Raw genomic sequence first — 26,802 nt, forward strand, 5'->3', positions numbered from 1 at the left:
GGGAGGGCAGTTGTGGGTGATCAAGCCTGCAGGGGATGGCAGTTAGAGGTGACCAGGCTGGCAGAAGAGCGAAGTTGGGGGTGACCGGGCCTGCAAGGAATAGCAGTTGGGATGGGACCAGGCCTGTAGGGGGAGGGCAGTTAGGGCCAAACAGGCTGGCAGAGGAGCAGTTAGGCATCAATCAGGTTGGCAGGGGAGTGGGTAGGGGTAATCAAAAAGGCAGGCAGGTGAGCAGTTGAAAGCTAGCAGTCCTGGATTTTGAGAGGGATGTCCCTTGAGGGGTCCCAGATTGAAGAGGGTGCAGGCTGGTTTGAGGGACAACCCCCCCACCCCCCATGCACAAATTTTGTGCACCAGGACTCTATTATATATATATATGTGTGTGTGTGTGTGTGTGTGTGTGTGTGTGTGTGTATACATACATACATACATACATATATACACACACATACTCTAAGTGGCCAGATTATTATGTGTTCAGAGATCATGATTATCTGGCCACTCATATATATGGCCAGTGTTTGTATTGCACTATATTCTTTTATATTTAACTGGACTCCTTTTTCAGAGTGTGACCTTATATCATTCACATGGCAGTAACTTAAATACAACAAAAAGGAAAAAATATGTAAAGTTATCTGTTATCATTAATTATGCATTAACCTCTGTTTAAAATCTCCACATTTGAAGTAAAAATCATAAGTGAACTTTCTAATAAATAATTATAGATTCCATTAAAAAAAAAAAAAAAAAAAAAAAAAAAAAAAAAAAAACTAGGTCAAAAAAAGAATGTGAATAAAAGTTTCTCTGTTACCAGAAAACAACTTTTCTAGTTCTTATTATCCCTAACTAAATTCAAGTTTAGGTATAACATAAAACTGAGTCCATCAGATGCCTTTCTTAGTCACATATTTGAGTATTCTGAATAGTTTGACTGAACTGGGTAGCAATTTGACCTTTCTCCAATCAATTCAGTCAAAAGGATGTCTGAATAATACTAATTAAACTCTGGGATATCAAGAATGAGAAAAACAATGTGAAAACCACTTGTTACGTTATATGGAATTTAAAAAATTAAAACATATAAAACTGTCAAGTTTTCACATTGCTTGTTCAGTCTATTACTAAATATGAAAAAAAAGAAAATTACCAAAGGTGAAAAGAAAAATGTCACCCATAATTCAGATAAAAATAAGTCAATAAAAATCAACTCTGAGATAACCCAAACATAGTATATAGTTGATAAAGACTACAAAGAAGCTTTTATGTAAAGAGATCAAAAGAATATGTTTGAAAATTTCAAAGCAACCATAGTCTTAATGAATAAACAGAATCTCAACTGCAACATAGAACTATGAACAATATCAAGTAGAAATTCTAAAATTGAAAAATGCTGAATTCATTGAATAATATTAGAGATAGAAGAAGAATCAACTCAGATTAATGAATAGGAATTATCCAAACTGAATAACAGAGAGAACAAGGGATAAAGAAATTGAATAGAATCTCAGAGATATGTGGGATAATATCAAATAGTCTAATAAACTACTGGGAGTATGTGTAATTAAAGTCCCATAGAGAAGAGTGAGAATGACACAGAAAAGTCCTTCAAAAATAACAGCTGATCATTTTACAACATTGGAGAAAAACACAGACTTAATAGATACAAGTTTAATGACACTTATCAAAATGGATATAAAATGAACACTGTATACAGAGAATAACTATTGAAAACCAAGGTAAAGTGATGATCTGGGACAAAATCAGAGGAAAAACACTCACCCCATACAGGGCAGCAATACTATAATGCAAGAATGTTTAAGCAGCTTTGGCAGGAAGAGAATTTGTTTCATGATTTTGCCTAGAACTCACCTTGTTTAGGAGGGGCGGGGCGGGGGGCGGGGGGGGGGGACAACCTAAATTTCTTCTGAAGCCAGTGGCAAGAAAAATAAGAGGAAGACCATTTCAAATCAGTCCTTCATGTGCTAAACAATTCCTGCAAAATCCCACAACTTAAATATTTAATAATTCTTTAAAAATCTATTTCTCCAATACATTCCTGAGTTGCTGCAAGTACGGCTTGTAACATAGTGTCAGGATATTGGACTTGGTCTTTTTCACTTCTTTCCCCCCTTTCATCTAATTTACTAGAATACTCATTGCAACATGAGACTTTTCACTTGGGCCAATTATAATTTTTTCCCCAGTTTTAATATCAATACAAGAAATCAACATTTGAAAGGCTAAGGAGAATTACATAAATAGGACTGAGAAAAGGTTAATGCATTTAGCTACCAGCATGCGAGTGCCAATTTTCAGTTAAAAAAAGATAAATTCAGCTAAGAGAATGCACTTGGCAGCTAGTGTAGAGATTTCTCAAGAGGATACCTAAATGAGATGTTGCAATTCTTGCTACATGCAACTTATCATTAAACAAAAGTGGTAGATGTTGCAAAAGCTGAGATAAAGTCTTAATTTTTTAAAGTAGAAAAACGGGCTGGACTTAAACTTTTTAGCAAAATTATAGGGAACAGTTAGCTGTATATCTGAATGAATTAATCAATCAGAAGATGACTGAAATTTGCAGAAACCGGTTTGGCTCAGTGGATAGAGCATAGGTCTGTGGACTGAAAGATCCCAGGTTCGATTCCTCCGGTCAAGGGCATGTACATTGGTTGCTGGAACATCCCCGGTGGGGGGTGTGCAGGAGGCAGCTAGTCAATGTTTCTCTCTCATCAATGTTTCTAGCTTTCGATTTTTCTAGCTTTCAATCCCTCTCCCTTCCTCTCTGTAAAAAAAAAAAAAATCAATAAAATATATTTTTTTAAAATATGACTGAAATTTCAACTGCTAAATAAAAACCTACAATGTACATATATTAAATAAAATAAAAACTATAAGGTGTTAACAGTTATTCTCTGAGTTCTGGGTTTCTCAATTATTTTTAAACTCTGACACTTGTTTAAAGTTTGTTTCCAAATAAGTTATAGTAAAACTAAAACATTTTTTAATTAATTTGAAGATAAACCAAAAGTTTAGCAGAAGAAAAAGTTTCAATTTGTAGGCAGGAGGATGATCCCAACAGCAAAACTGTTTGCCCGTTACTTCCTCTCCAAGATCTCCTTTACCTAACAGGCTCCCACTGACCTTACAGGATATCTTTGTTTTGCTTAGTTACCTTTTTCCAACTAAATGAGCGCTATTTTCTGAACCTAACATCCAAGTATCTTCAATGTAGATGGAGGATCTGACTAAAACTGTAACTGCTTTGTGCAGTTTATTGAGATTTTGATGGACTCTGCCTGCACAGTTAATCGTTGGCCACAAAATTGTTCATGGATTTCTAGATCACTTATCAGTGATACTTCTAAGTTTCATTGGTTCCCATGATATTCTCAGATATCAATTTTGAAGGTCAATGAAGAAAGTGATAATAACTAGAATAAGGACTACTAGATGACATCAATGCATGATATCATGTGTTTAATGTTATGGAATATCTGCACATGGATTATCTTAAACTCACAATTATCTTGTGACAAAAAATAATGAGTTATCACCATGTTTGCATGTGAGAGAAATGAGACTTAGAAAGAGAAAATAATTTCCCAAGGTTACACAGACAATAAGGGCTGAGTGAGGATTTTATTCCAGAGCCTGTATATCCCAACCCTACTTGACCCTCTTTCCAGAAAAAAGGACCCCTGCAAGGAGCAGGAGCTGACCTGATCCTGATGAAAGATGACGAATGATTTGTGCTCTCTGGGCAAGTCACAGAATCTATCTAGGGCTTTGTTCCCTCTTCTGTAAAATGAAGATATTGAATTCCATGTTCTACAGGGCCACTGTGAGATCTCAGGTTACAGTACCCTAACATATACCAGTTGTATAGTGGTAGGAGAAAGAACTTGAACTTAGCCATAGAAGTCCAAAATTCATCACTAACTTTTGGGAGTTGGAGTAAGTCAGTGGTCAGCAAACTCATTACTCAACAGAGCCAAATATCAACAGTACAACAACTGAAATTTCTTTTGAGAGCCAAAATTTTAAACTTAAACTTATTCTAAGGCCACTTCTTCAAAATAGACTCGCCCAGGCCGTGGAAGAGCCACTCTCAAGGGGCCAAAGAGCCGCAAGTGGCTCACGATTCTCAGTTTGCCGACCATGGGTCATTTAACCTCTCCAGCTATTTGCCTCACTTCAAAGGTTTGGTTTTTGTTTGTTTTAAAGATGTCAGTAGCTTCAAAAAGTGTAATATTGCAATAAAGTACTATCCCAACATCTTAAATAAATTTTATAGCATTGAATTATGGATTTGAGCAATTATGATAAATTGGCTTCTCACTCTTTTTTCTTCCTTATTATTTAAAACACCTAATGTGAAATATTTTAGGGTAATCCTTATTTGTAGTGGGTTTAAACAGAGAGGGGCGGGCAGGAGGGAGGAATGGAGAGAGGGAGGGAGGGAGAGGGAGAGAGAGAAAGAGAGAGAGAGAGAGAGAGAGAGAGAGAGAGAGAGAGAGAGAGAGAGAGAAATAACCTGCAAGGTTCCATTCACACAGAAAAAGGGTAGAGATGTCCAAGGGAGGCAAACAGTCCTATAAAGAAAGGGGAAATGTACCCACTAGGACACTAAAAATTTTCAGTAAAAAGCAGCAGGAAAGTAACCTACATATACACCGACTCTTCTGCAGTTTGACCAAGTTAATGATTAAAAACACTCCCATGTGTCACATTTTCCCCAGGGTGTCTATTTTCTCTCTGTGGGCCAAGGATGCCCTGGCTTCTGTATAGAGATTAATGATTGATTAGTTCATAGCAGAAGCTTACTAAAAGGGAACTGGTTACTCTTGGCTGCCATTTTTTTCTGGGTCAACTGCAGGCAACAGGTTGCTGCAGTACTGCCAGCTGGGAAATGAAGAGGATCCTGCTTCTCCTGCTCACTGTGAACGCTCTGGAAAGAGGTGAGACTTCCTGTGCTGGGACCATTTACAAGAACTCTTACTAGTCTGTCACCACTTTAAAAAAGTATATAAAGGTGGGAAAGAGAGTAACTGCAAAAGATATTAGAAAGAGAAGAATCAAAGCAGGGTTCATCTGAACTGAAATGTGGCCTAGATTAGAGCTTTCAACTGGAATATCTAAGAAATCAAGATAATCTCATGAAAGGAAGAAAAAGTATATAATTTATAAAATTATCCTTCCCTGCCTTTTTTTTTTAATAACCATGACCTGGGGAGAACCTTTAGAAATTAGAATATTTTGTAAATGTATTTGAGAGAGAGAAACATCAATTGTTGTTCCAGTTATTTATGTATTCATTGATTGATTCTTGTATGTACCCTGACCTGATTCTGAACTTGAAACCTTGGTGTATGGGGACGATACTCTAACCAACTGAGCTACCCAGCTAGGGCAAAATTAGAATCTTTTTAGTTAGTAGAAGATGATGCAAATGGAGGCTTTAATCTATCCATGAGCACTTTTTTTTCAGATTTCAAATATTTATTGCTACTGAGAGCATAGTATACCATATCAATGAGGTCAGCTGAGATTTGAGTCTCTTAAAGGAACCCCAAACATATATTTAAAAATACATTGTAGTTCCTAAAATATCCCACATAAAATAATTTAATAGATATGAAACATGATTATCAAATGATAATTGAGCTATATTTTATTAAGATTATTCTTCAAATAGTATCTTTGTCTCTTAGCAATGTTTAAAAATTTTTTTAAATGATACAGGTTGAAATTATGTGATGTATACAATTTATGGAAGTTTCCCAAGCTGAAAATTTTATAATCAGTTTAAACTTACTTTTCTGGATGATGCTTAAAAACTTCTAAGGAAATCAGCATTCACCCAGCTTTGAGAAATTCGTTCTCATTTAGTGCTGTCAGTCTCACCGAAGTCATACATTAATATTCATATTAGTAATATATTTAACCTGTGGGATTAGATGTGTATAGTCTAGGAATTATTGGTGTTAAATGTAACATGAACAATCTTACTCCTGACTTATTCGATTTACATTAACTTTTCCTTGATCCAACTTTTGTTGTACAAATTATTTAAAACTTTGTCTCATTCACCAATAGATTTTTAAGTAAGCTATGGTTCTTATTTAAGACTACAAAGTCTGAGATGCACTGTAATAAATGTGTAAATAAGTAAAATAAATGTGTCCCTTAAAAGACCTCTGAATAGGCCAAGACCCAAGAAACCCTGAAAGCTTATTCCTTTGCTCAAGGGTTTCCCTGGAGTAGATCTGAACCTAAAAATGCCTACTGAAGTAGTATTGATCAGGATGTTCAAACACCAGAAGGTTCAGTAATGGCTAGGACCTGGAATTACATGTGGATATTATCAGGTGGAACATGAGTCAACATGTTGGACTGCTGACTAAGTAAGTGTACATTGCCTTTGCCTAAAAGAGTTATAGTGTCCTTTAAAGAATAACAGAGAATTCTGCAACCTCTATTTCAACATCTTTCACCATCATCTGACACTGTTGAATGATCACTAACATTTACAAAGGAAGTTTCTCTATAAAATAATGCCATTTATGGTAACACTGATGAATGATCACTAACATTTAAAAAGGAAGTTTCTCTATAAAATAATGCTGTTTATGGTAACCTATTGAACTTAAAAATGCATTTAAATGGTTCAAGATATCTTCTTGACAAAAAACATGTATAACGGAGATAGACAGTGATAAATATATATAATATAGGCTTGCCACTGGGTTAACTGTATAAATAGACTTCATATAGTTTTAGTAGCCATTGTAATGTATGGATGGGTAGGAAAAGAAAAATCATCTGTGTCCAACATTTTCTAAATTATTTTAGTCAAAAGATGGAGTGCAGGCCCTGGCTGGGTAGCTCAGCTGGTTAGAGCATCATCCTGTTACACCAAGGTTGCAGGTTCTATCCCCAGTCAGGGCACACACAAGAATTAACCAATGAATACATAAATAAGTAGAACAGCAAATCAACATTTCTCTGTCTTTTGTTGTTTCACTTTCTCTGTGTCTGTCTGTCTCTCTCTCCCCCCTCCTTTCTCTTTCTCTCCCCTGACCTCCCTCTGTCTCTAAATTCAATCAATACATTTAAAAAGTTTTTTCTTAAAAAAAAAGTCCATAATTAGCCAATGAAACAGAATTATCAGTACTTCTTTATATCAACTCAAATGTGTACAATTATGGAAATATAACTTTGCCATTCCTTATTTTTCAGATTTCATAGTGCTTAATGAATTGGCTTTTTGAAAATTCACGTGTGTCCAGAATTATGCCAAACATATAAGACATTAAAATATGATCATTGCACTAAAGGAATTTCTATAAAAATAAGACAATTTTGATTAAGGAAACAATTAGTATTGGCCTGCTTTTTAAGGTCTATTTGCAAGTACCTAGTGAGTATTACTATATGTCCCTGTCTACACAAAAACCAAAGCACTAAACAGACTTCCAGCCATCCTGCTCAGCTTTCTATTTGTAAGGTTTAACAATCCTTACAACCTTGTTTTTAAAAGGGAATACTGCCCTGGCCAGTGTGGCTCAGTGGACTGGGCATCCTTCTGTGCTCTGAAAGGTTCCTGCTCAATTCCCATTCAGGGCACATGCTGGGGTTGTCAGCTAGATCCCCGATAGGGGACATGCAGGAGATAGCAGCTTGAGGTTTCATTCTCACATCAATGTTTCTCTCTTTCTCTCTCTCTCTCTCTCTCTCTCTCTCTCTCTCTCTCTCTCTCTCTCCCCCCCCCCCTCTATAAAAGTCAATAACAAATCTTTAAAACCATAAATAAAGGGAATATGAAGAGGAAGAATTACCTTTTCCAGGACTTGTAATTACAAATTAAGACTTTAGAAGGGCAGGAATAATAATCTTTTAATACCATAAACAGAGTAAGACTGAATTCTAAGAGTAATTCTCAAACCCACAGATAAAATATGCTCAAAAAAGTTAATGTTGCTTATTTGGATGTTAACACAATTTTCCATATAAACAATTTATACACAGAGATGAAGTTCTTAAATTGACACACAAAAATATGTAGTAAATACTGGAAGTGAACTATGAAAACTACAAATCTCCTAGGATTTTTGAGATTGAGATAATCTGTAAAGTATTTGGAACAGTGCCTGATTAATTGTTGGTACTCAAATGTGCGGGGGCCTGGTGGCAGGGATCTCCCTTTTCCATGTCCCACACAGAAAGAGAGACGAACGAACTGGTTCTAAGTGGAGGTGCCCAGGGATTGAGAAATAATAGAAATAAAGAGAGAAGACACAGAGATAGATTTTAAGCTGGGAGCTGGGAGGGCCGCTGTCCTCCTCTGCTGGAGAGGCAGACTGATGACCTCCTAAGCCACGCAGCACATCTATTTATACTCCAATCCAAGGAGGGGTTTCACAGGAAAACAAGGAGGCTGGAGTGCAACTGACATAATTCTGCCAATATCCCGGGCCCAGTCAGCAACAATCTAAAGAATATCCAGGTGTCTTCCCATTTGGCCCTCTACACAAATGTGAACCATTATCCTGATATTATTTATTCTTCGATTGCTTTAAAAACTAAGCCCTGCAATGCATTCTAAGTTTCCAAGTTAGGATGCAGGGGACATCAGCCTCACCCATCCCAAACTTACTCCCTTACTTCACCCCTGCAAAAGCATTTGTAGATGACAAAGTGCCCAATTTATGAAGGGAATGGGAGGTGGAATGAGATGCATGGAGAAATAATGCCTCCTAGGACTTTGGCGAATATATCCTCTAAACAGGCTCCTACCCATGATTAACCCAACAACATTAGTTTGAGTAGCTATCAAGTCACTATTGCAGCTGGGCAACTAACCTATTTATTTCATATATTCTACTGTTTTTAAACTTTCAATGTCTGAAAAAAAGGCCCCATGTGTTCCATTGGTGGCATAGTAAGAGCTACATTTAATTTCCTCTAGAGTAGTTAATCGGCAGATGTCATGTAGACCTCTAGATTTAGTATTAAAAGAATTGAATTTCTTCCCATTGATTCAAACTCAGAAAATTGCACACCTGCCTGAAAACAACAATATCAATATGAAACAATATCAATATGAAAAAACAGATGAATGTTTCATGATGAAAAACAAGATGTTTTTCAAAATGAAAAACATCCAAGGAGATGAAACCAAAACAAAAAGCCTAAAATGGAATAAACTTGATTGCTACTTCTTCAATGAAAGTGTTTCTGGCGATACATTTGTAATTTTCTTTAGCTCCAATATTCAGGTCAGCTTCCTAAACCAGGCCAGTAATGTTCAAGCTCTCAGATAAAACCATTACTCCGAAATCACCAATATCTAGTCCGACTGCCTAGTAAGCACTGCAGACCATGCCCTTAAAGATAAAACTAAGAAAGCAAAAGCAAATATGCTGACCTTAGCTGACATAGACAAGCCTGTCAGTGTAGAATAGAAATAAAAGTGCCACAGAAATGAAAATTGCAAAAATATAAAATGCCCAGCGGAGCTCTGAAACCCCATGATTCTTCTGAACAAAATTGGAAAACAGCAAGTTAAGGCAATTCCCATCTTTCTGTATCAGCATGCATTCAATTCAGTGTTATTTAGGGCCCATCCATCGCTCCTGGTATACAAACAGCTTTTCTAGGAGACCAAGTTGCATTCACAGAAAGATTATAACAGCAATAGTTAAAGCACTCAAAATACCTCCCTAAAGTGGAGTGTGTACCAAGACAGTATATTATGTCTATCCCCAATAGATTAGCAGTTCATGAGGGCAGAGGTGTGTCTATTTTGCTTTTTATTTGTATATTCAATACTGAACTCAATGTCTGGCACAGAGTAAATCTTTTAGGCATGTCTGTTGCATACATGAATGAATATTGTCAGCTATGTTGGGAGAGTTAAGTTACATGGAGCACTAAAGATTTCCTGAAAGTAGATCTAATTTCTTTTCAGAATTCCAGAATTAGACATGACTTGCCAGAATGTTTCACAATGAGACCCACTATTGCAAAAACCAAAAATTCTGATAATGAAATTTGTAAACATTTAGTGCCGAAAGGTCACAGTGTGAAGAAGATTTCACCAGTGTCACTGAGATTATGCCAATATTTACTGGGGCCAAGTCAAAGTCCAGATTGCCTGCTTTATAACCACGAGGCATATTAAAGCATAGAGGATGTCATTTACAATTCGTTCAAGATAGATTAAATTATATGAATCAACGTCGGCTCAACTGGAATGAAAAACAATTTTATTAAGCAGTACTCCATGGAATGGAAATCAATTTGTAATAATCACACTGAAAATCAACTTCAGTTTTCATTGTCTTTTGAAAGATGAGAATAGAATTAGCATATTTGCCTGCTAGTTTTATAGGCTGTATATGTTCTCTTTGTATAAATAAAAATTTTAAATCAGAGATATAGTTTGAATCTTCCACCTGGAAGACACATGGCGCAACAGCTCCCTCTGTAGGTAGGTTTTGTAAGAGCAGTTACCTTTTCATATATTTAATTCTGAATTTTCTGAATGCCTCCCTTTTGGGCTTTCTCCGTGCTTCAGTCATGCTGAAGGCTGAATATTCCCATAAAAATGGCTTCAAAACCATTTTAAGTTTTATAGAGTAAATCCAGTTTTCCGTTTCTCTCTAATAATTTTGTATTCTAGCGAAAGCACTACATAAAACCTGTGAATTCCAATGTACTTTGGGGCAAACACAAGTAGCTGATTTCATTAAAGCTATTTAACAAGGGATAACCTATAGTGGTCATTTACACTACATTCACATATACTCATACATTCCTAAAACACATTGAATAAAAACTTTTTGTTGAAGTGAGAAATCCAACACTGATAGACTAGAAACAAGTTATTTCTGAAAACGTTCATCAGAGTGCCCCATTTGAATACAAGCTTCCACTGTGAATGTTACTGAGTAGTCATGATGAAAAGTAATAACAAAAATAATATCTGCGATTTAACAGGGAGATTTTATTTTAAAAGTTAGAGCCTATACATTAAAAAGAGAAAGAGCTATTTTTTAGTAAACATAGCTTTTGGGTCAAAAGGTTCCATATAATTTCTTACTACTTCTAAAAGGGATTACTTTGTAATCCCTTGGAAGTGATTTTAGACATCAAGAGGATACAATCTTGCACTAAAATCAGGGATCTTTCATTTGCTAGTATATAGTTATTTAAGCTCCATTTGAATATTTCCAGTAACAAAACAAATTCACTTCTCCAAGAGGCTGTTCACCATTTCAGCTAGTATTTAGCCATGGCTACAGTCAAGTTCTGCCACTGAACCAAAGTCTCCTGTCAGCCATTTCTCCCAGCTCTCCCTTCTGAGCAACCTAAAACCACTCTGCAGACATGCTGAGGTTACGGCTCTTCGTTCCAGGAGGACAGCTCTACCTTCATTTCTCCTCTGTATATCCTGCTCTCCAGTCCCACGGAATACCGTTAATGATTAATGGACCTTTTCTGCCCTATTTTGACCTTTTGAAATTGTGACAATATCCATCTTTGTAAACCAGTCAATAAATTCCAGGAAGCGTGCTAGATTTAAAGGTTCTCAGTTACCAGTGGCTTTCTGTACCCCACTGACTATTAGTGTTATCAATCCTACTGTGTTTGTCCCAGTTTTCAAAATAAGAGGTTTTGAACATGTGGGTTTTTCTGTGTTGTTTTATGATATTTTAGTGGTCCCTTATTACAAAGTGCTGCTTAAGATGGTCTTTGTTCTTAGTTCTGACTCTTCTCATGTCAGTACTATACTTTGAGTCATCCACCTGAAAGATACAAGGTGCAACAGCTTCCTCTATGGGTAGTTTGCACCAATAAATCTAATAAATCCTACAGAGAATCTTTTTTAGGAGGAGGAGGAGGAGGAGGAGGAGGAGGAGGAGGAGAAAAAGGAAGAGAAAGAGGAAGAGAAAGAGGAGGAGAAAGAGGAGGAGGAGGAGGAGGAGGAGGAGGAGGAGGAGGAGGAGGAGGAGGAGGAGGAGGAGGAGGAGGAGGGAGGAGGAGGAGGAGGGGGAGGAGGAGGAGGAGGAGGAGGAGGAGGAGGAGGAGGAGGAGGAGGAGGAGGAGAAGACGACCTTCTCTAGCCTATATCCAACCACCCATAAAACAAAAATTTCTACCTTCGTTTATGTAAAGTTGCTCTTCCACAGACTGTAACTTTAGGGAGGTAAAGACATCTGGGTGATAAAGGCATGACAGCAATTGCCATCACCTGAGATGGATTTCATAATATTTAAAGTCAGGAAGATAAGTCACTAAAGTTATCTTATCTTAGAACAGAAACAGAGTAATTTATTTACTTTTTAATTTTTTTAAAGAAAGAGCACCATAGCATGTTGGCAAATGTCCTAGACTTATTTGCATAATGACATAAGGAACAACACTGGCTACCTTCCATACGCCCCCCACCCCCACTCCATATGGAATAGGTGTGTTGAACAAGTGAATCTCACAGACAGTAGAAAACTCATCTCCTCCTGAGCAATCCAGCTCTTTCCAGTCTCTTTAGTGAAAGTTCCATGATTTTTCTGTTCACTCTCAAATAAAAGGTCTTCTAGTCCCTTTGAACCTCAAAATAACTACCTCATAACAGTCATGGGGAATATGTTTGTGTTTAATAGCCAAAAATATGTAAATTTGCTTAAAGGTGAAGCTATTCCACAAGATCAAGCCTAGGTCAGTCCCACTGCCTGTGGTGCCAAAGAGGGACAGGTACACTTTCCTCTCTTTCTCTGCTGCTCTCCTCTTTCCTCCCACTCTCTGGGCTGCTTCTGGTTCCCCAAACACAGGGAAGGAAGAAGCCAGCAGGAGAGGTAAGAGCAGGAAAAAGCAATTCACTGGGCAGCTTAGTGAGCAGTGTTGTTTCCTCTGGTTATGGGAGATGTTCAATGTTGACATTTCCTTTGTGGCTTCTTTGGAGATCTTTTTTGTTTTTTTTTTAATATATTTTATTGATTTTTTACAGAGAGGAAGGGAGAGGGATAGAGAGTTAGAAACATCGATGAGAGAGAGTCATCGACCAGCTGCCTCTTGCACACCCCCTACTGGGGATGTGCCCGCAACCAAGGTACATGCCCCTGACCAGAATCGAACCTGGGACCTTTCAGTCCGCAGACCGATGCTCTACCACTGAGCCAAACCGGCTTCGGCTTCTTTGGAGATCTTTCTCATCATCCTAGGAGATCTCTCACATCCAGCTAACACCTCAAAACTTTCCTTTGGACCTCACATTTCAAATCGCCTGCCTCTGCACAGAGGTGTCCCACCATTGGTGGCTCACTGTCCTCTAGTCAGCCCTTTGGGGAAGAAATGGGAGGAGGGGGCAACAGAACTCCAGGCAAGCTCACTCTTCTGTTTGATCCATGTCAGGTCCACCAGCCTCAGCAAAGCTTCCCGCTCACAACCCTCTCCTTTGTTGCTCCTGGCACTGAATCAGCCCCCAGCCCTTTAGTTTTCTCTAGTCTGAATCAGACACCTGGCCATGGTACCCCACACTCCAAGGGTCACCTATCAAGGTCAATGAGTGTTTTTCTCAAAACCCCTTTTCCACACTTGAAATGAGGGGAAGCACACCCTTCTACTCCCCCAAACTCACCACACTGACAACTTTATCCAAAAAAACATTTTACCTAATTTTCATCTTTTGCCACTGCAGAATTCCTAGGCTTCTCTTATATAGTCGGGAGATGGGTAATAGAGCAGCTCTCACACAATCCCTTTCAAGGTCCTGCATCAGTGGGATGGCTCTTCACTTAGGATTGTAGATACTCTCTCCATTTCTTTCTTTCTTTCTTTCTTTCTTTCTTTCTTTCTTTCTTTCTTTCTTTTTTCTTTTCTCTCTTTTTTTTTTTTTTTTGAGAGCTTAGATGAAACAAAGATAAAGAAGGAAGAAATGCCCTAGTTGGTTTGACTCAATGGATAGAGCATCGGCTTACAGACTGAAGGGTCCCAGATTTGATTCCAGCTAAAGACTCATACCTGTGTTGTGGGCTCGATCCCCAGAAGGGGGAATGCAGAAGGAAGCCAATCTATGATTCTCTCTCATCATTGATATTTCTATATATCTCTCTCTCTCCCTTCCTCTCTAAAATCAATAAAATATATATTTTTTTTAAAAGAAGGGAGGAACAAAATGTCCCATTTTAGCATTATTATAAAGATGGGAACTAAGAGAATGATAACACATCAACAGGCTCTGATAATCATTTGACTTATTTACTTTTAGTATTAGATCACTTTTTTCTGCTGTCCATTAAAATTTATAGCATGTCATAAAATTCTGATCTATTTTTATAAAATAGCTAGAAAGGCACAAAAAATGGAATTGCATATTAAAAAATGCTAGTTTCACCACAAATAAGTCACATAAAGGATCCTATTTACATATGCATTTAATGAAACATTAATTAAAAGGGAATATACAAAACTCTTTTTGTTTTTGTTGTTTTGTTTTGTTTTGGTTTGGTTCCTAGGCCGAGAATATGAGAAAGATAAAGTCTGCAATGAATTAACCAATCTCGGAAAAGATGACTTCACATCTTTGTAAGTATGAAGCACTCACTCACCCTCTAGGTTACTGGACCTTGAATGAAACAGCATGTAAGGTTAACTTCAACTCAGCATGAAGGGCTGAACTGATTGTAAGCAATAGTTTTCTAAGGTAAATTAAAATGCAAAACAGTACATGCCAGGACTGGCAAACAAAGGCAACAGGGTGTGGAGCAGGTTCATTTGGGGAGGCTTGAGAGAAGAAAGAACATAAAGCTGTTTTCATGGAACTCACGTTCAACTCCTGCCACTTTACAAGGGAAATTTACCTAGAAGAAAAATAAAAGGCAACCTCCTATTCTTTTCATTCATCAATAAAAAGTGCACTATTCCTTAAAAAAAAAAAAAAACTGAAAAGAATAGTTTAACATGTACAAACGTGGGGCAAAATTAATTCTAATTGAGTATTGATTTACTTTCCCCCTCAGATCAATGGTCTTCTACAGCAGGAAATTTCCCAGCGGAACTTTTGAACAGGTCAGTCACCTTGTGAAGGAAGTTGTCTCCCTGACCGAAGCCTGCTGTGCTGAAGAGGCTGACCCTGGCTGCTATGACAACAGGGTAGGTTACTGTGGTGGCCCACAGAAGAAAGCCAAGACAGGTCTTCATGCCATATCTTAGGGAAATCCTAGACAGCAACTCCATCTACTCCAATTTTGGAGGAAATATGAAGCCTGTTACTCTAGAGCAGGGGTCTTCAAACTACGGCCCTCGGGCCACATGCGGCCCGCAGAGGAGTCTGATCCGGCCCGCCAGGTTTTTTGGGCAGTGAGCGCAGCCGAGGTGTTACAGTAGGAATTAGTAGTTCATATAGTCCGGCCCTCCAGCTCTCTGAGGGACCGTGATCTGGCCCCCACTTTAAAAAGTTTGAGGACCCCTGCTCTAGAGCTCAGATTTATTCTGGCCTAACAAATCACCTCTGCCCATCAGTCCTACAGGTTCAAATGAGAAAACTGGGGGAGGAAATACTGACTCAGAAAATAGTTCTTATAGGTTGTGTGTATCCTAAAATCTACGCATACTTTTATCATGCCAAGCCTGGTACTGATTGACCTGGAGCAACTTAGTGTTGACCTCAAATTAATTTGGTGTTCAAAAGTTTCCCTGTATGCATAAACCACTAGGTTTTGGAATTTCTCCCCTGAAATATACATGCAGAAATTAAAATGCTGAAATGACAGGGTTCAAAGTACAGACTGAAGAAAGGTGAACCCACATGTGTTTGTAGCAATTTACTAATATAGTTATCAGGCTCAATGAAAATGGCATTTAAATGTATCTTGATAAAGGCCTCTACAAGGCAAATGTCTCCCTGTGTAAGCCTGCAGCAATTAGCCTGCGGAAACAATGTTCCAAATATCATTGGACTAGAATCTACGCAATGATTATTCTTATTGTTAATTGCCTTACCTGGCCCTTAATACTTTCTAAGAATTTCATAATCATGTTCCCCCATCACTAAGTCCCTAAACAGCCGTCATTTCAACCTGACCTTCCAAATCACCTTAAAATAAGCAAGCATCAAACTACTGACCATGATCAGAACAACAAAACACATTTTTATTATATATATTTGCTAACCCATGCCTTCATTTGAGAGAAGCTGCTAAATTATAAAGACAGATCATAAAGAGACCAGGGATGGCATTGGCAATTTGCACACCAGCTTCCATTTTCTCCTACTTATTCAAAGTATTTATTTTTAAATGTGCTGATGCTTTTTCTTTTTAAATTCCTTACTTGAAAGGAGGTAATAAAAAGAAACCATAAGAAACTTGACAGGCAAAGAAATGGAATAGATGAGGATATTCACTAAAGAAAGAAGAATAAAAGAGTTCTTAAGTTCGGAAGTTAGATGTGGAAAAGGATGAGAGATGTTCACTTTTACATAAGTGATTAATCATGTTGCTTTCCTTCATTGATAGGAAACATCTTCTGGTGTTTTCCCTTGAAAAGATGGTTAATATGTAAAATAAGCATAGGGATTTGAAAGCACTTTTTCCCAAATAAATCCCAAAATAATTTTTCCATGATAACTACTTATGCTCTACATTTTCATTTCAAATTCTTTCCAGAAAGAACATTTTTTGTGGCTATAATTGCTTTCGTAGTCTTCTCACCATGGAGTTAGCTTGCCCACCTGTATCAGTGTATACATGTTGAGGCAGTAGATTAAGTTATACCAGTGATTTTTTTCAACCCCTGCTACACATGAGAATAAGCTTTGGGAGAAAACAGATCCTAAGGCCTCATCTTTATTGTTTCAGAATTTATGTGATGGGAAACTCAGGCATTTAATTTTTAGATATTCTATGAGAGATTTTTATGCAAAAGCAGGCTCAAGAACCACTGGCTAAGAGAATGCAAATCAATGTAGAAGACTAAAGCACTTAACAAGGGTCTGCTCAGGTAATAAAAAGAGGAGAGAAGGAGGGTCCTGATTCTCGATGGGGTATTTGCAGCAGAAATCAGGTAGGATATCAATATGAGATCTTTTGGAAATGACTTCTCTTATCTTCAGTGATGTTAATAACCTTGTGGAGAAACACTGGCCTAGAGGATAAAGCTTTTAATGACTGCAATCAAACACAGTCCATTTATTAATGATGGTTCTGTTTTCTCCTGCTTTGAGGAAAGTCATTTATTAACATAAATAAGACCCTGTACTTGCCCATAACTATGATTATGCAAATTGCCACTTTGCCAAATCATCTCATTGGGCCTTTGGCATGGACAGTTTGTTATTAACGAGAATTTTTAACTAAAGATGTTACACTGAGTGGAGAACTATAAGCTTGGAAACTTGTATATATTAGTTTGCTGGTTTCTCTTCTTTCTTTCTAGACGTCAGAATTGTCTGCTAGATCCTGCGACAGTGATTCCCCATTCCCAGTGCACCCAGGAACTGCTGAGTGCTGCACCAAAGAGGGCCTGGAAAGGAAACTCTGTATGGCTGCCCTGAAGCACCAGCCACAGGAATTTCCTACCTACGTAGAGCCAAGTAATGATGAAATCTGTGAGGCATTCAGGAAAGATCCCAAGGAATTTGCTAACCGGTAAGTTGCTTTCCTCAGAGGTAAAACTTTAAGGCACAAAAGATCAGAACTATATCTAGTCTAACCCCCTCCTCTATACAAACACCTCTTCTACAGCAACCTGGATAACTTCCAATAACGAGAACTTGACTTTCATCCAAGACAGCTCATTGCTGTCACTGTCGCCTGCTGTTAATGCCTTTCCTAGGCAGAGATGAAAACCACCGTTCCCCAGCGCCCACCCAATTCATCCTATCTAGTTCTTGAAGCAGAACTACTTGGATCCCCTGTCTTCATGACAGATTTTCAAATATTTGACAGTAGCTATAGTATTTCCCCTTAAGCTAGTGATCTCTATATACTCCATCTGATAAAATTTTATTGCTATGCACATGTTTAATACTTAATTTTCACTAAACCAAAATAAACAGCTTTATTCTTCACATTCTAAGAAGCAGTTGTGAATTAAGATGCATGTTGCATTACATAAGAGCACATATTACTCTGACCCTCTCATTGCTTAACATTACTAAGGAGCCAGATTATATGGAGATTCTTTACATTTGTCTTGGAAGATCATAAAAATGAACACAAATGGTGAAAATTAATTATAATGAAAAAATATATTTACTAAAAAAAAAAATCAAAAGCAATGGCATTCAAATGGGTTTTAAAAGTATGAAATTCAGGTCATAATTTTCTATAAAAATTGGCTGGCTTGCCCATCCCTGTAAATTTTCAGAATCTCTTTCAGATCCATAGTCTTATGCTCCTGAAAGTTAAAAAGATTTCAATAAATAAATAAACCTACTCATAGCAATTTTCTAGAATAGTAAACAGGGATAGATTGTGAAAGGTAAATTCATAATTGCATTTGTTTTAATTAATTCAACTAACATTAATAAACATCTACCACTGGCCATGCACATGTAAATATTAAGTGACTGAAGCAACAAATGACCCCTCCTCTCAAACTATCTACATGAAAATCTAGAAAATAACATTTTTATTTAATGAAAATATTGATTAAAAGTGATTGGTATTAAAACCCTTTCTGCACATCCTTAGTGCTTTTTAGATATTAAAACTATAAGTTAACATATATCTTCTCTCCATAGAAATACTTATGAGAAAACTAGAAGCCCAGTGCACAAAATTGGTGCATGGGGGTTGGGGTGTCCCTCAGCCCAGCCTGCACCCTCTCCAATCTGGGACAATGCAGGACTGCTGGCTCCCAACTGCTTGCCTGCCTCTGCCTAATTTCCCCTAACTACTTCTGCCTGCCAGCTTGATCATCCCCTAATCACTCCCCTGCCAGCCTAATTGATGCCTAACTGCTCCACAGCTAGCCAGATTGTCCCTAACTGCCCTCCCCTGCCATCCTGGTCACCCCTAACTGTCCTCTCCTGCAGGCCTGGTTGCCCACACTGTCCTCCCTGCTGGCCCAGTCACCCCTAACTGCCCTCTCTTGCCAACCTGGTCACCCCTAACTGCCCTCCCCCGTTGGCCGAGTTGCCCTCAACTGCCCTCCCCTGCAAGTCTGGTCTCCCAAACAGCTCTCCCCTGGAGGTCTTGTCCCCCCAACTGTCCTCCACTGCAGGCCTGGTCCCCCCCCTTAATTGCCCTCCCTTGCTGGCTTGGTCTCCCCCAACTGACCTACTCTGCTAGCCTGGTCACCCCTAACTGCCCACAACTGCCCTTCCCTGCAGGCCATCTTGTGGAGGCCATCTTGTGTCTACATGGGGGCAGCCATCTTTGACCACATTGGGCGGCCATCTTGTGTCTTGGAATGATGGTCAATTGGCATATTACTTTTTTTTTATTAGATTTTGTTTCCCACAAATGATTTGACCAATGGTATTTCCCCCTACCCCTCCACAGGTTTATGTATGAATTTTCCACTAATTATGGACAAGCCCCTCTGCTGCTATTACTCAGTTATACCAAGAGTTATCTTTCAATGGTAGGGTCCTGCTGTACCTCATCAAGCCCCACTGTATGCTTTACGAAAGAGGTAGGTGCCATTTATTGCATAATTATGCTCTTAGAAATTCAGATTCTGGAATCAGTAAAAGACCCTAACAGGTCTATTTTGCATTTTGTTAATTGGAAAAACAAATATACCATCACTTCTGGGGAAGAAATATCAGTAAGTTTCTTTGGTCAGAATTCAGTTTTGTGATCATCAAAAAAAGTCATGATATTCAGAGTCTCTTTTTTCCATTCCTGCATATTACTGTGAATGAATCTTAACCACTAAAGAGATTTTCTCATTTCTTTTCTAGAGACTCCAGATTAAACATTTATCACTTCTCACCATTATGTCAAATAGAATCTGTTCACACTATGCTGCTTATGGGAAGGAGAAATCAAGGCTCAGGTAAGGATTAAGCATCAGTATGTGCAGCTTTTTGATTCTGCACTATCTATCCAAAATATTAGGGTTTGTGTTAGAAGATATTGACTATAGTCTTATGCTCCAATAGTTCTCAAATGTATACCCAGTTCTTTTTTGTCTACACAGAACATGAACAATAAGAAACAAGGCTATGTTGTAAAAATAGACAAAGGAGATTTCATCAACCTAAAACTTCTGAAAAACTAAGGAAAACAACCAACAGAGTGAATGGGGAAAAGTATCTGCAAATCATATACCTACCAAGGGTTTAATATCCAGCATGCATTAAGAAACTGCTACAACTCAACAACAAAATACCAAATAACTTATTAAAAAGAATTAGAGAGTTCTCCAAAGGAGAAATAAAAATGGCCAACTAGCATATGAAAAGATGCTCAACATCAATACTAATCACAAATCAAAACCACCATGCCATTTCACACCCTTTAGGATTGCCACTGCCAAAAGCATCAGTGAGAATGTGAAGAAGTTGGAATCCTTGTGCACTGTTAGCAGAAATGCAAAATGGTACAACTATTATGGAAAACATCGAAGTTTCCTTAAAAAAAAATTAATAGAATTACCAAATGATCCAGCAATCCCACTTCTGTGAACAAACTAGGGCAAAGTAGGTTTATAGTTTTCATTATTGAAAATACAATAATTAATAAATAATACAAGAATAAACTGTTTCATGTACTCATAACTGTAAACCTACTTTTACCCCAACCTGTATGTATGGAGATTATATATATATATATATATATATATATATATATATATATATATATATTCCTAGGAATTCAAAGCAGAATCTAAAGAGATATTTGCACATCCATGTTCATGGCAGCATTATTCACAATTGCCAAGAGGTGAAAACAAATCAGTATCTATTGATAGGTGAATAAATAAAGAATGTGATATATACATACAATGAAATATTAGGCTGCCTCAAAAAGTCTTGTCACATGCTATTACATTAATAAACCTTGAGGACATTATACAAAGTAAAATAAGCAGTCACATAAGGACAAATACTGTATGATTCCAGTCCAGGCTACTAAAATAGTCAAAATCATAAAAACAGAATTTATAATTGCTAAGGAAGGAGTGCCAGAATCAGTGTTTAATGGATGTAGAGTTTCAGTTTTAAAAGACAAGAAAATTCTAGAGATCTGTTACAACAATGTGAATTTACTTAACATTACTGAACTATACACTTAAAAATTATTGAAAGGTAGTCCAGCTGATGATGGTAGTGGTTGAGCATTGAGCTATAAACCAGGAAGTCAATGTTAAATTCCTGGTCAGGGCACATGCCCAGGTTTTGGGTTTGGTCCCCAGTAGGGGGTGTGTGGGAGGCAAATGATCAATGATTCTCTATCATTGATATTTCTCTCTCTGAAATAAATTTGTGTGTGTGTGTGTGTGTGTGTGTGTGTGTGTAAATAGTTATTTATCACAATAAGAAATATTTAATGATACAAAACATATTCCTGATTAAGTGAAAAAATAAGTTTATCAGCAGTATAACGTAATTCCTTATAAAATACTTAATGCCCTATAAACATTACAAAATATGTAAGAGTTTCATGCCCTATCATCAAAATGTATTAACACTATGGTTTAGGGCCATAGGTCTTCACTACTTTATTTCTACTGTAGTTTGTAAGTTGATTTATAAAAACATTTAAGAAGATTATGAGCCGAAACCGGTTTGGCTCAGTGGTAGAGTGTCAGTCTGCAGACTGAGGGTCCCAGGTTCGATTCCGGTCAAGGGCATGTACATTGTTTGCAGGCACATCCCCGGTAGGGGGTGTGCAAGAGGCAGCTGGTCAATGTTTCTCTCTCATTGACCTTTCTAGCTCTCTATCTCTCTCCCTTCCTCTCTATAAAAAATCAATAATATATATATATATTTTTAAATTATGAGAGGCCCCCAAAACACCACATTGGTCCTAAATAGAGATATATTAATGCCTTCTTTATTGCATTTTTTAAAGAAATCCTCACCTGGGGATATGATACGTTTTTATTGATTTTAGAGAGAGAGGGAGAGACAGGGAAAGCAAGAGAAATATCTATGTGAGAGTGAGACATCTATTGGTTACCTCTGTATGTGCCCTAACTGGAGAACAAACCCACCACCTAGGTATGTGTCCTGCCCAGGAATTGAGCCCACACCTTTTGGTTTATGGAATGATGCTCCAGCCAACTGAGCAACCTGGTCAGGGTTTAAAGGCACTCTTCAACTATGTAGATCTGGCCAAAAGAGAATCTGTGTGCTGAAAATTTGGAGAAAAAAATCATTGGGGACGACTGAATTTGAGTAGTGGCTTCCGCACAGACTCCACTGCAGAGTAGATGTGCTCAGTGCAGCTGTTAAGGAAGAACTGTTGAAACGATGTAATTATTTCTCTAGGGTGTTTGTTCATAATGAAACCAAGGAAACTAAGATTTGGAGAAAGCTAAGTTTCTTTTTTTTTTTCTTCTTCTTTTTTTTTAACTATCTAGCCATCTCATAAAATTAGCCCAAAAAGCACCTACTGCTAATCTGGAGGATGTTTTGCCACTTGCTGAAGATGTTACCACAATCCTCTCCAAGTGCTGTGGGTCTACCTCTGAGGACTGCATGGCCAAGGAGGTAAGAAAATCCCTGTCATCGTCATCATCATCATCATGTGCCACCCACTAAGTGGCAAGCACTCCTCTAAGCTGCTTTTTACATGTATCATCTCGATGATACCACATATATCCTATGAAACTTAAATACATTAAGTCCATTTTACAGATGAGAAAACAGAATAGTGGTAAGGGTCAATAATTAAAGTCAGACAGCGGTAAGTAGCAAAGTCCATACATAAAGACAAGGGTATCTGATTCCCAAGAACTTAGTGCACCTGCAGAGCCTAGTACCACATCACTAGCCACATATCATTATTTAAGTTAATTATTATTAGACTACTAGCATTTAAACTTCAGTTCTGCAGTCACACTGGCCCCAATTCCAAATGCTCACTAGTATCAGTAGAGAAACAGATAACTTTCATCATCATGTAGTAAAGTTCCATTAGATAATATACTATTAGAAATTATTATTGTTTTTATTAAAACTGTCAGAATTTGATGGTCATTTCAGTTTTTTCCACCATTTTTCATTTGCACAATACTTTGGAGTAGATAACGAGTTTAAACAGTTATCTATAATAATAAAAGTGTACTATGCTAATTGGACTGAACAGCCGAACGACCTTCTGGATGTCATTCTAGAGTCCTCCCAGACAAAGCTGCAATGTGGGGCCTGAGGCAGAGGCAGTTAAGAGCCATAAGGCAGGCAGGCGAGCAGTTAGGGGCAATGAGGCAGATAGGCAAGTGGTTAGGGGCAATGAGGCAGGTAGGCAAGTGGTTAGGGGCAATGAGGCAGGCAGGCAGAGTGTTTAGGAGCCAGTAGTCCTGGATTGTGGGAGAATGCAGGCCAGGCTGAGGGCCTGTCCCCCTCCAACACCCCACTCCCACATGAATTTCATGTACTGGGCCTCAAGTTTTAGATAAAAGTTACTCTCCTTTATCTAAAGTCTGTAGGTCTCTTTAGGAACAGCAACATTGTGCTGCCTGGTCTTTTTCCTTTAAGAATATGTGTCTGTGTTAATGGGTGATTTCTATAATCTTACTTATAATAGCTAAGTCATTAATAGTCGGTCTCTCTCTCTCTCTCTCTTTCTCTCTCTCTCTCTCTCTCCTTCTCCATATAGCTATATAAAATATATTACATTGATTGCCTAGGTATACCTTACTTTATTTAACTAGTCCTCTATTATTGGGTTTAGGTGTTTTGGTTTTTTGTATTTTAAGTGACTCTGTCCTTAAGAGTCTTATAACTAAATCTTCTCTTCAGCATAATTGTTTTCTGAGGATAAATTCTTGAAATTTAAATCATACATTTTAAAGTTTTTAGTACATAGTGACAAAATGTCCTCCAATTTACTTTCGAAGAGCATTCCCACTGATTTTTTTATATAGCTTGCCAGGGCTGGTAAGAGTGTGTAAACCTTCCTTATTTTGGGTCTACCAGAAAACTAACAATGCATAAAAATCACAATTGCTTTTATAGCTGCCTGAACACACAATAAAAATCTGTGACAACTTATCCACGAAGAATGATAAGTTTAGGGAGTGTTGTCAAGAAAAAACACCCATGGACATATTTATTTGTGTCTACTTCATACCAGCTACTCAGCCACCAGAGCTGCCAGAAGTTGAGTTTCCCACAAGTAAAGATGTGTGTGGCAAAAGAAACACCAAAGCCATGGACAGGTAAGTAGAGATGATCTCATTACCTTTTTGACAGTATGTATATTCACTGGCATTAAATGACAAAGAAACTAGATGGGGAAGAAATGGTAAACCTGGCATCATGAAGAAAAGAATTAAAATAAATACACCACGAGTTGCATATACTGTGAATAGTATATGCACATTCATGGCATAAACTTCACAAGCAGGTCAAATTTCCAGAAAAACATTTATCACTATCAGCGAGCAGAATGTAGACTGCACTGAAATTCTATATCTAAATATTTTTTTATAAATGCATCGAGAGCAATGGGATAAGATAATTAAGGAATTGATGCAAATATATTTTCACAGAATAGCCACATAAAGTACCTAACTTGATGTTTTATATAGAATTGTGCTATAGTTACACAAAGGACAGTTCCATATGCATTTGATCCTTTATATAGAAATAATAGCCTTGCACCTGAATCCATATGCCAGTAGGTTGCTGCTACCATCTGTAGCTCCCCAGTGCCCCCTCATAGCTTGCTACCCTGCCCCCTCCTGTAGCTCTCTGCCACTCACTTGTAGTTCGCTGCCCCACCCTCCTGCAGATCAGGTCATTACACCTCAGGGCATAATGGATAATTAGCATATTCCTCTCTTATTATATAGGATTGTGTTATAGTTACACATGGATAATTTCATATGCATTTGAAGTAGATATACCTAATACTAGAAGCCAGGTGCATGGATTCGTGCACCACTGGGGTCCCTCGGCCTGGCCTGCACCCTCTCACAATCTGGAATCCCACAGGGGATTTCGGATAGTTGGTTTCAACCCAATTCCCACAGGCCTGATCCAGACAGGAGGGAGCCTGATTCTGTGTATTGAGCATCTATCCCCTGGTGGTCAGTGCACATCATAGCGACTGGTGGACCAGTTGTTTGGTCATTCAGTCATTTGGTTGCTTAGGCTTTTATATATATAGGTAGTACATGACTATATATATATATATATATATATATATATATATATTGATATATATATATATATATTTTTTTTTCATATAGAGCTTTAGTTCAGTATTAGTTACAATAACTTTAAAGCAACTATTAATAACTTGTATTTCAATGAGAATATTGTTTTTAATCTTAAACTTGATTTGGATTTTAGCTAAATTTTTTATTTTTAATTAAAGATTCAGAACTAGGTGCTCTGCCTTTGTTATTGATGCCAAATTTCAAAACATGACACATATTCACAGGTATACCCATGCATGTTAAAGTGCATCTTCTTTCTCCCTCATGCCAGGTATACATTTGAACTGTCCAGGAGAACTGACGTTCCAGAAGTGTTTCTCAGTAAAGTTCTTGAGCCAACCTTCAAGAGCCTGGAAGAATGCTGTGACTCTAAAGATCCCACTGTCTGTTTCAATGCCAAGGTACAGTTTGCTAGATTTCTTCAACCATCCTGTCAAGATTAAGCATTGGCAAACTGGAGCTTATGGGCCACAGTTAGACTGGTGCCCATTTTTTGTATGGCCTGTGAGCTAAAATGGTCTTACATTTTTAATGGGGAGTTTAAAAAAAGATTAGCATTTTATGACATTAAAATTATATGGAATTCAAATTCCAATGTTCATACATAAACCATGCTCACTGTTTATGCATTGTTTATGAATGTTTTGTGCCATAACAGCAGAGTTGAGTTGTTACAACAGAAATATATACGGCCTACAAAGCCTAAAATTTTTACTACTGAGCCTCATACAGAACATGTTTGCCAATGTCTGGTGTAGATTAAGCACTCTTACCGATATGTTTCATGGAATTCTAATTTAGTGCCTTCTGGAACAGGGTTAAGATAAACATTTTTTGTGTAATTATTATTTTTGTACAGGTTCCACAACTGAAGAAGGAACTATCTTCTTTCATTGACAAGGGACAAGAAATATGTGCAGATTACTCAAGAAACCTATTTACTGAGTACAAGAAAAAGTAAGGAACGAATTCTACTTGTGTCCCCCAAATTCATCAATTTAGCCTGGTATTGTAGTTTGAAAGCACAGTTGAAGACTTAAGATGTGCTAAGTGAGCAATAAAAAGAGGAGGTTCAATTAAAATAGTTTTTAAAAGTAGTTAGAATCGATTATCTGTGCAAGAAACAGCTATTTTCAGGGGAGGAGGAAGGAAGTTACATATATCAGCTTAGAACACAGCCAAAAATGAATAAATTACAAAATCTGTAATGACTTGATTAAGAAAAACAATTAGTTTATTAACATTGTTGCCCTAAAACAATCTGTAAATTTTGCTACATATAAGAAACTATAAAACTGCTGGAGCCAAAACCAGTTTGGCTCAATTGCCCCGGGGGCAAACCTGATGTTCAAAACTGTTGGGATAGAGTGTTGGTCTACGGACTGAAAGGTCCCAGGTTCGATTCTAGTCAAGGGCATGTGCCTTGGTTGAGGGCACATCCCCAGTGGGGGG

At 37.7% G+C, this 26,802-nt stretch overlaps 1 protein-coding gene across 2 annotated transcripts in view; it reads left to right on the forward strand.

Annotated features, from left to right (window-relative positions):
• Nucleotides 1–4,496: 4,496 nt before the first annotated feature.
• The window catches only part of GC (GC vitamin D binding protein), a 32,431-nt gene continuing 10,125 nt past the window's right edge, over nt 4,497–26,802 (forward strand). The window contains exons 1-10 of one of the 2 annotated variants that reach the window (XM_084861527.1): nt 4,497–4,964; nt 14,523–14,592; nt 15,027–15,159; nt 17,443–17,654; nt 19,515–19,647; nt 19,919–20,013; nt 22,546–22,675; nt 24,143–24,345; nt 25,622–25,751; nt 26,210–26,307. In XM_084861527.1, coding sequence (XP_084717653.1) covers nt 4,916–4,964; nt 14,523–14,592; nt 15,027–15,159; nt 17,443–17,654; nt 19,515–19,647; nt 19,919–20,013; nt 22,546–22,675; nt 24,143–24,345; nt 25,622–25,751; nt 26,210–26,307 — 1,253 coding nt within the window. In that variant the 5' untranslated portion in view covers nt 4,497–4,915. Of the gene's footprint in view, nt 4,965–6,199; nt 6,411–14,522; nt 14,593–15,026; nt 15,160–17,442; nt 17,655–19,514; nt 19,648–19,918; nt 20,014–22,545; nt 22,676–24,142; nt 24,346–25,621; nt 25,752–26,209; nt 26,308–26,802 lie in introns of those variants that run through there. The other variant, XM_084861528.1, reaches the window with a different exon arrangement.

The sequence above is a fragment of the Pipistrellus hanaki genome, assembly GCF_964339955.1.
Source record: "Pipistrellus hanaki genome assembly, chromosome: 1".
In the NCBI taxonomy this organism is placed as follows: Eukaryota; Metazoa; Chordata; class Mammalia; order Chiroptera; family Vespertilionidae; genus Pipistrellus; species Pipistrellus hanaki.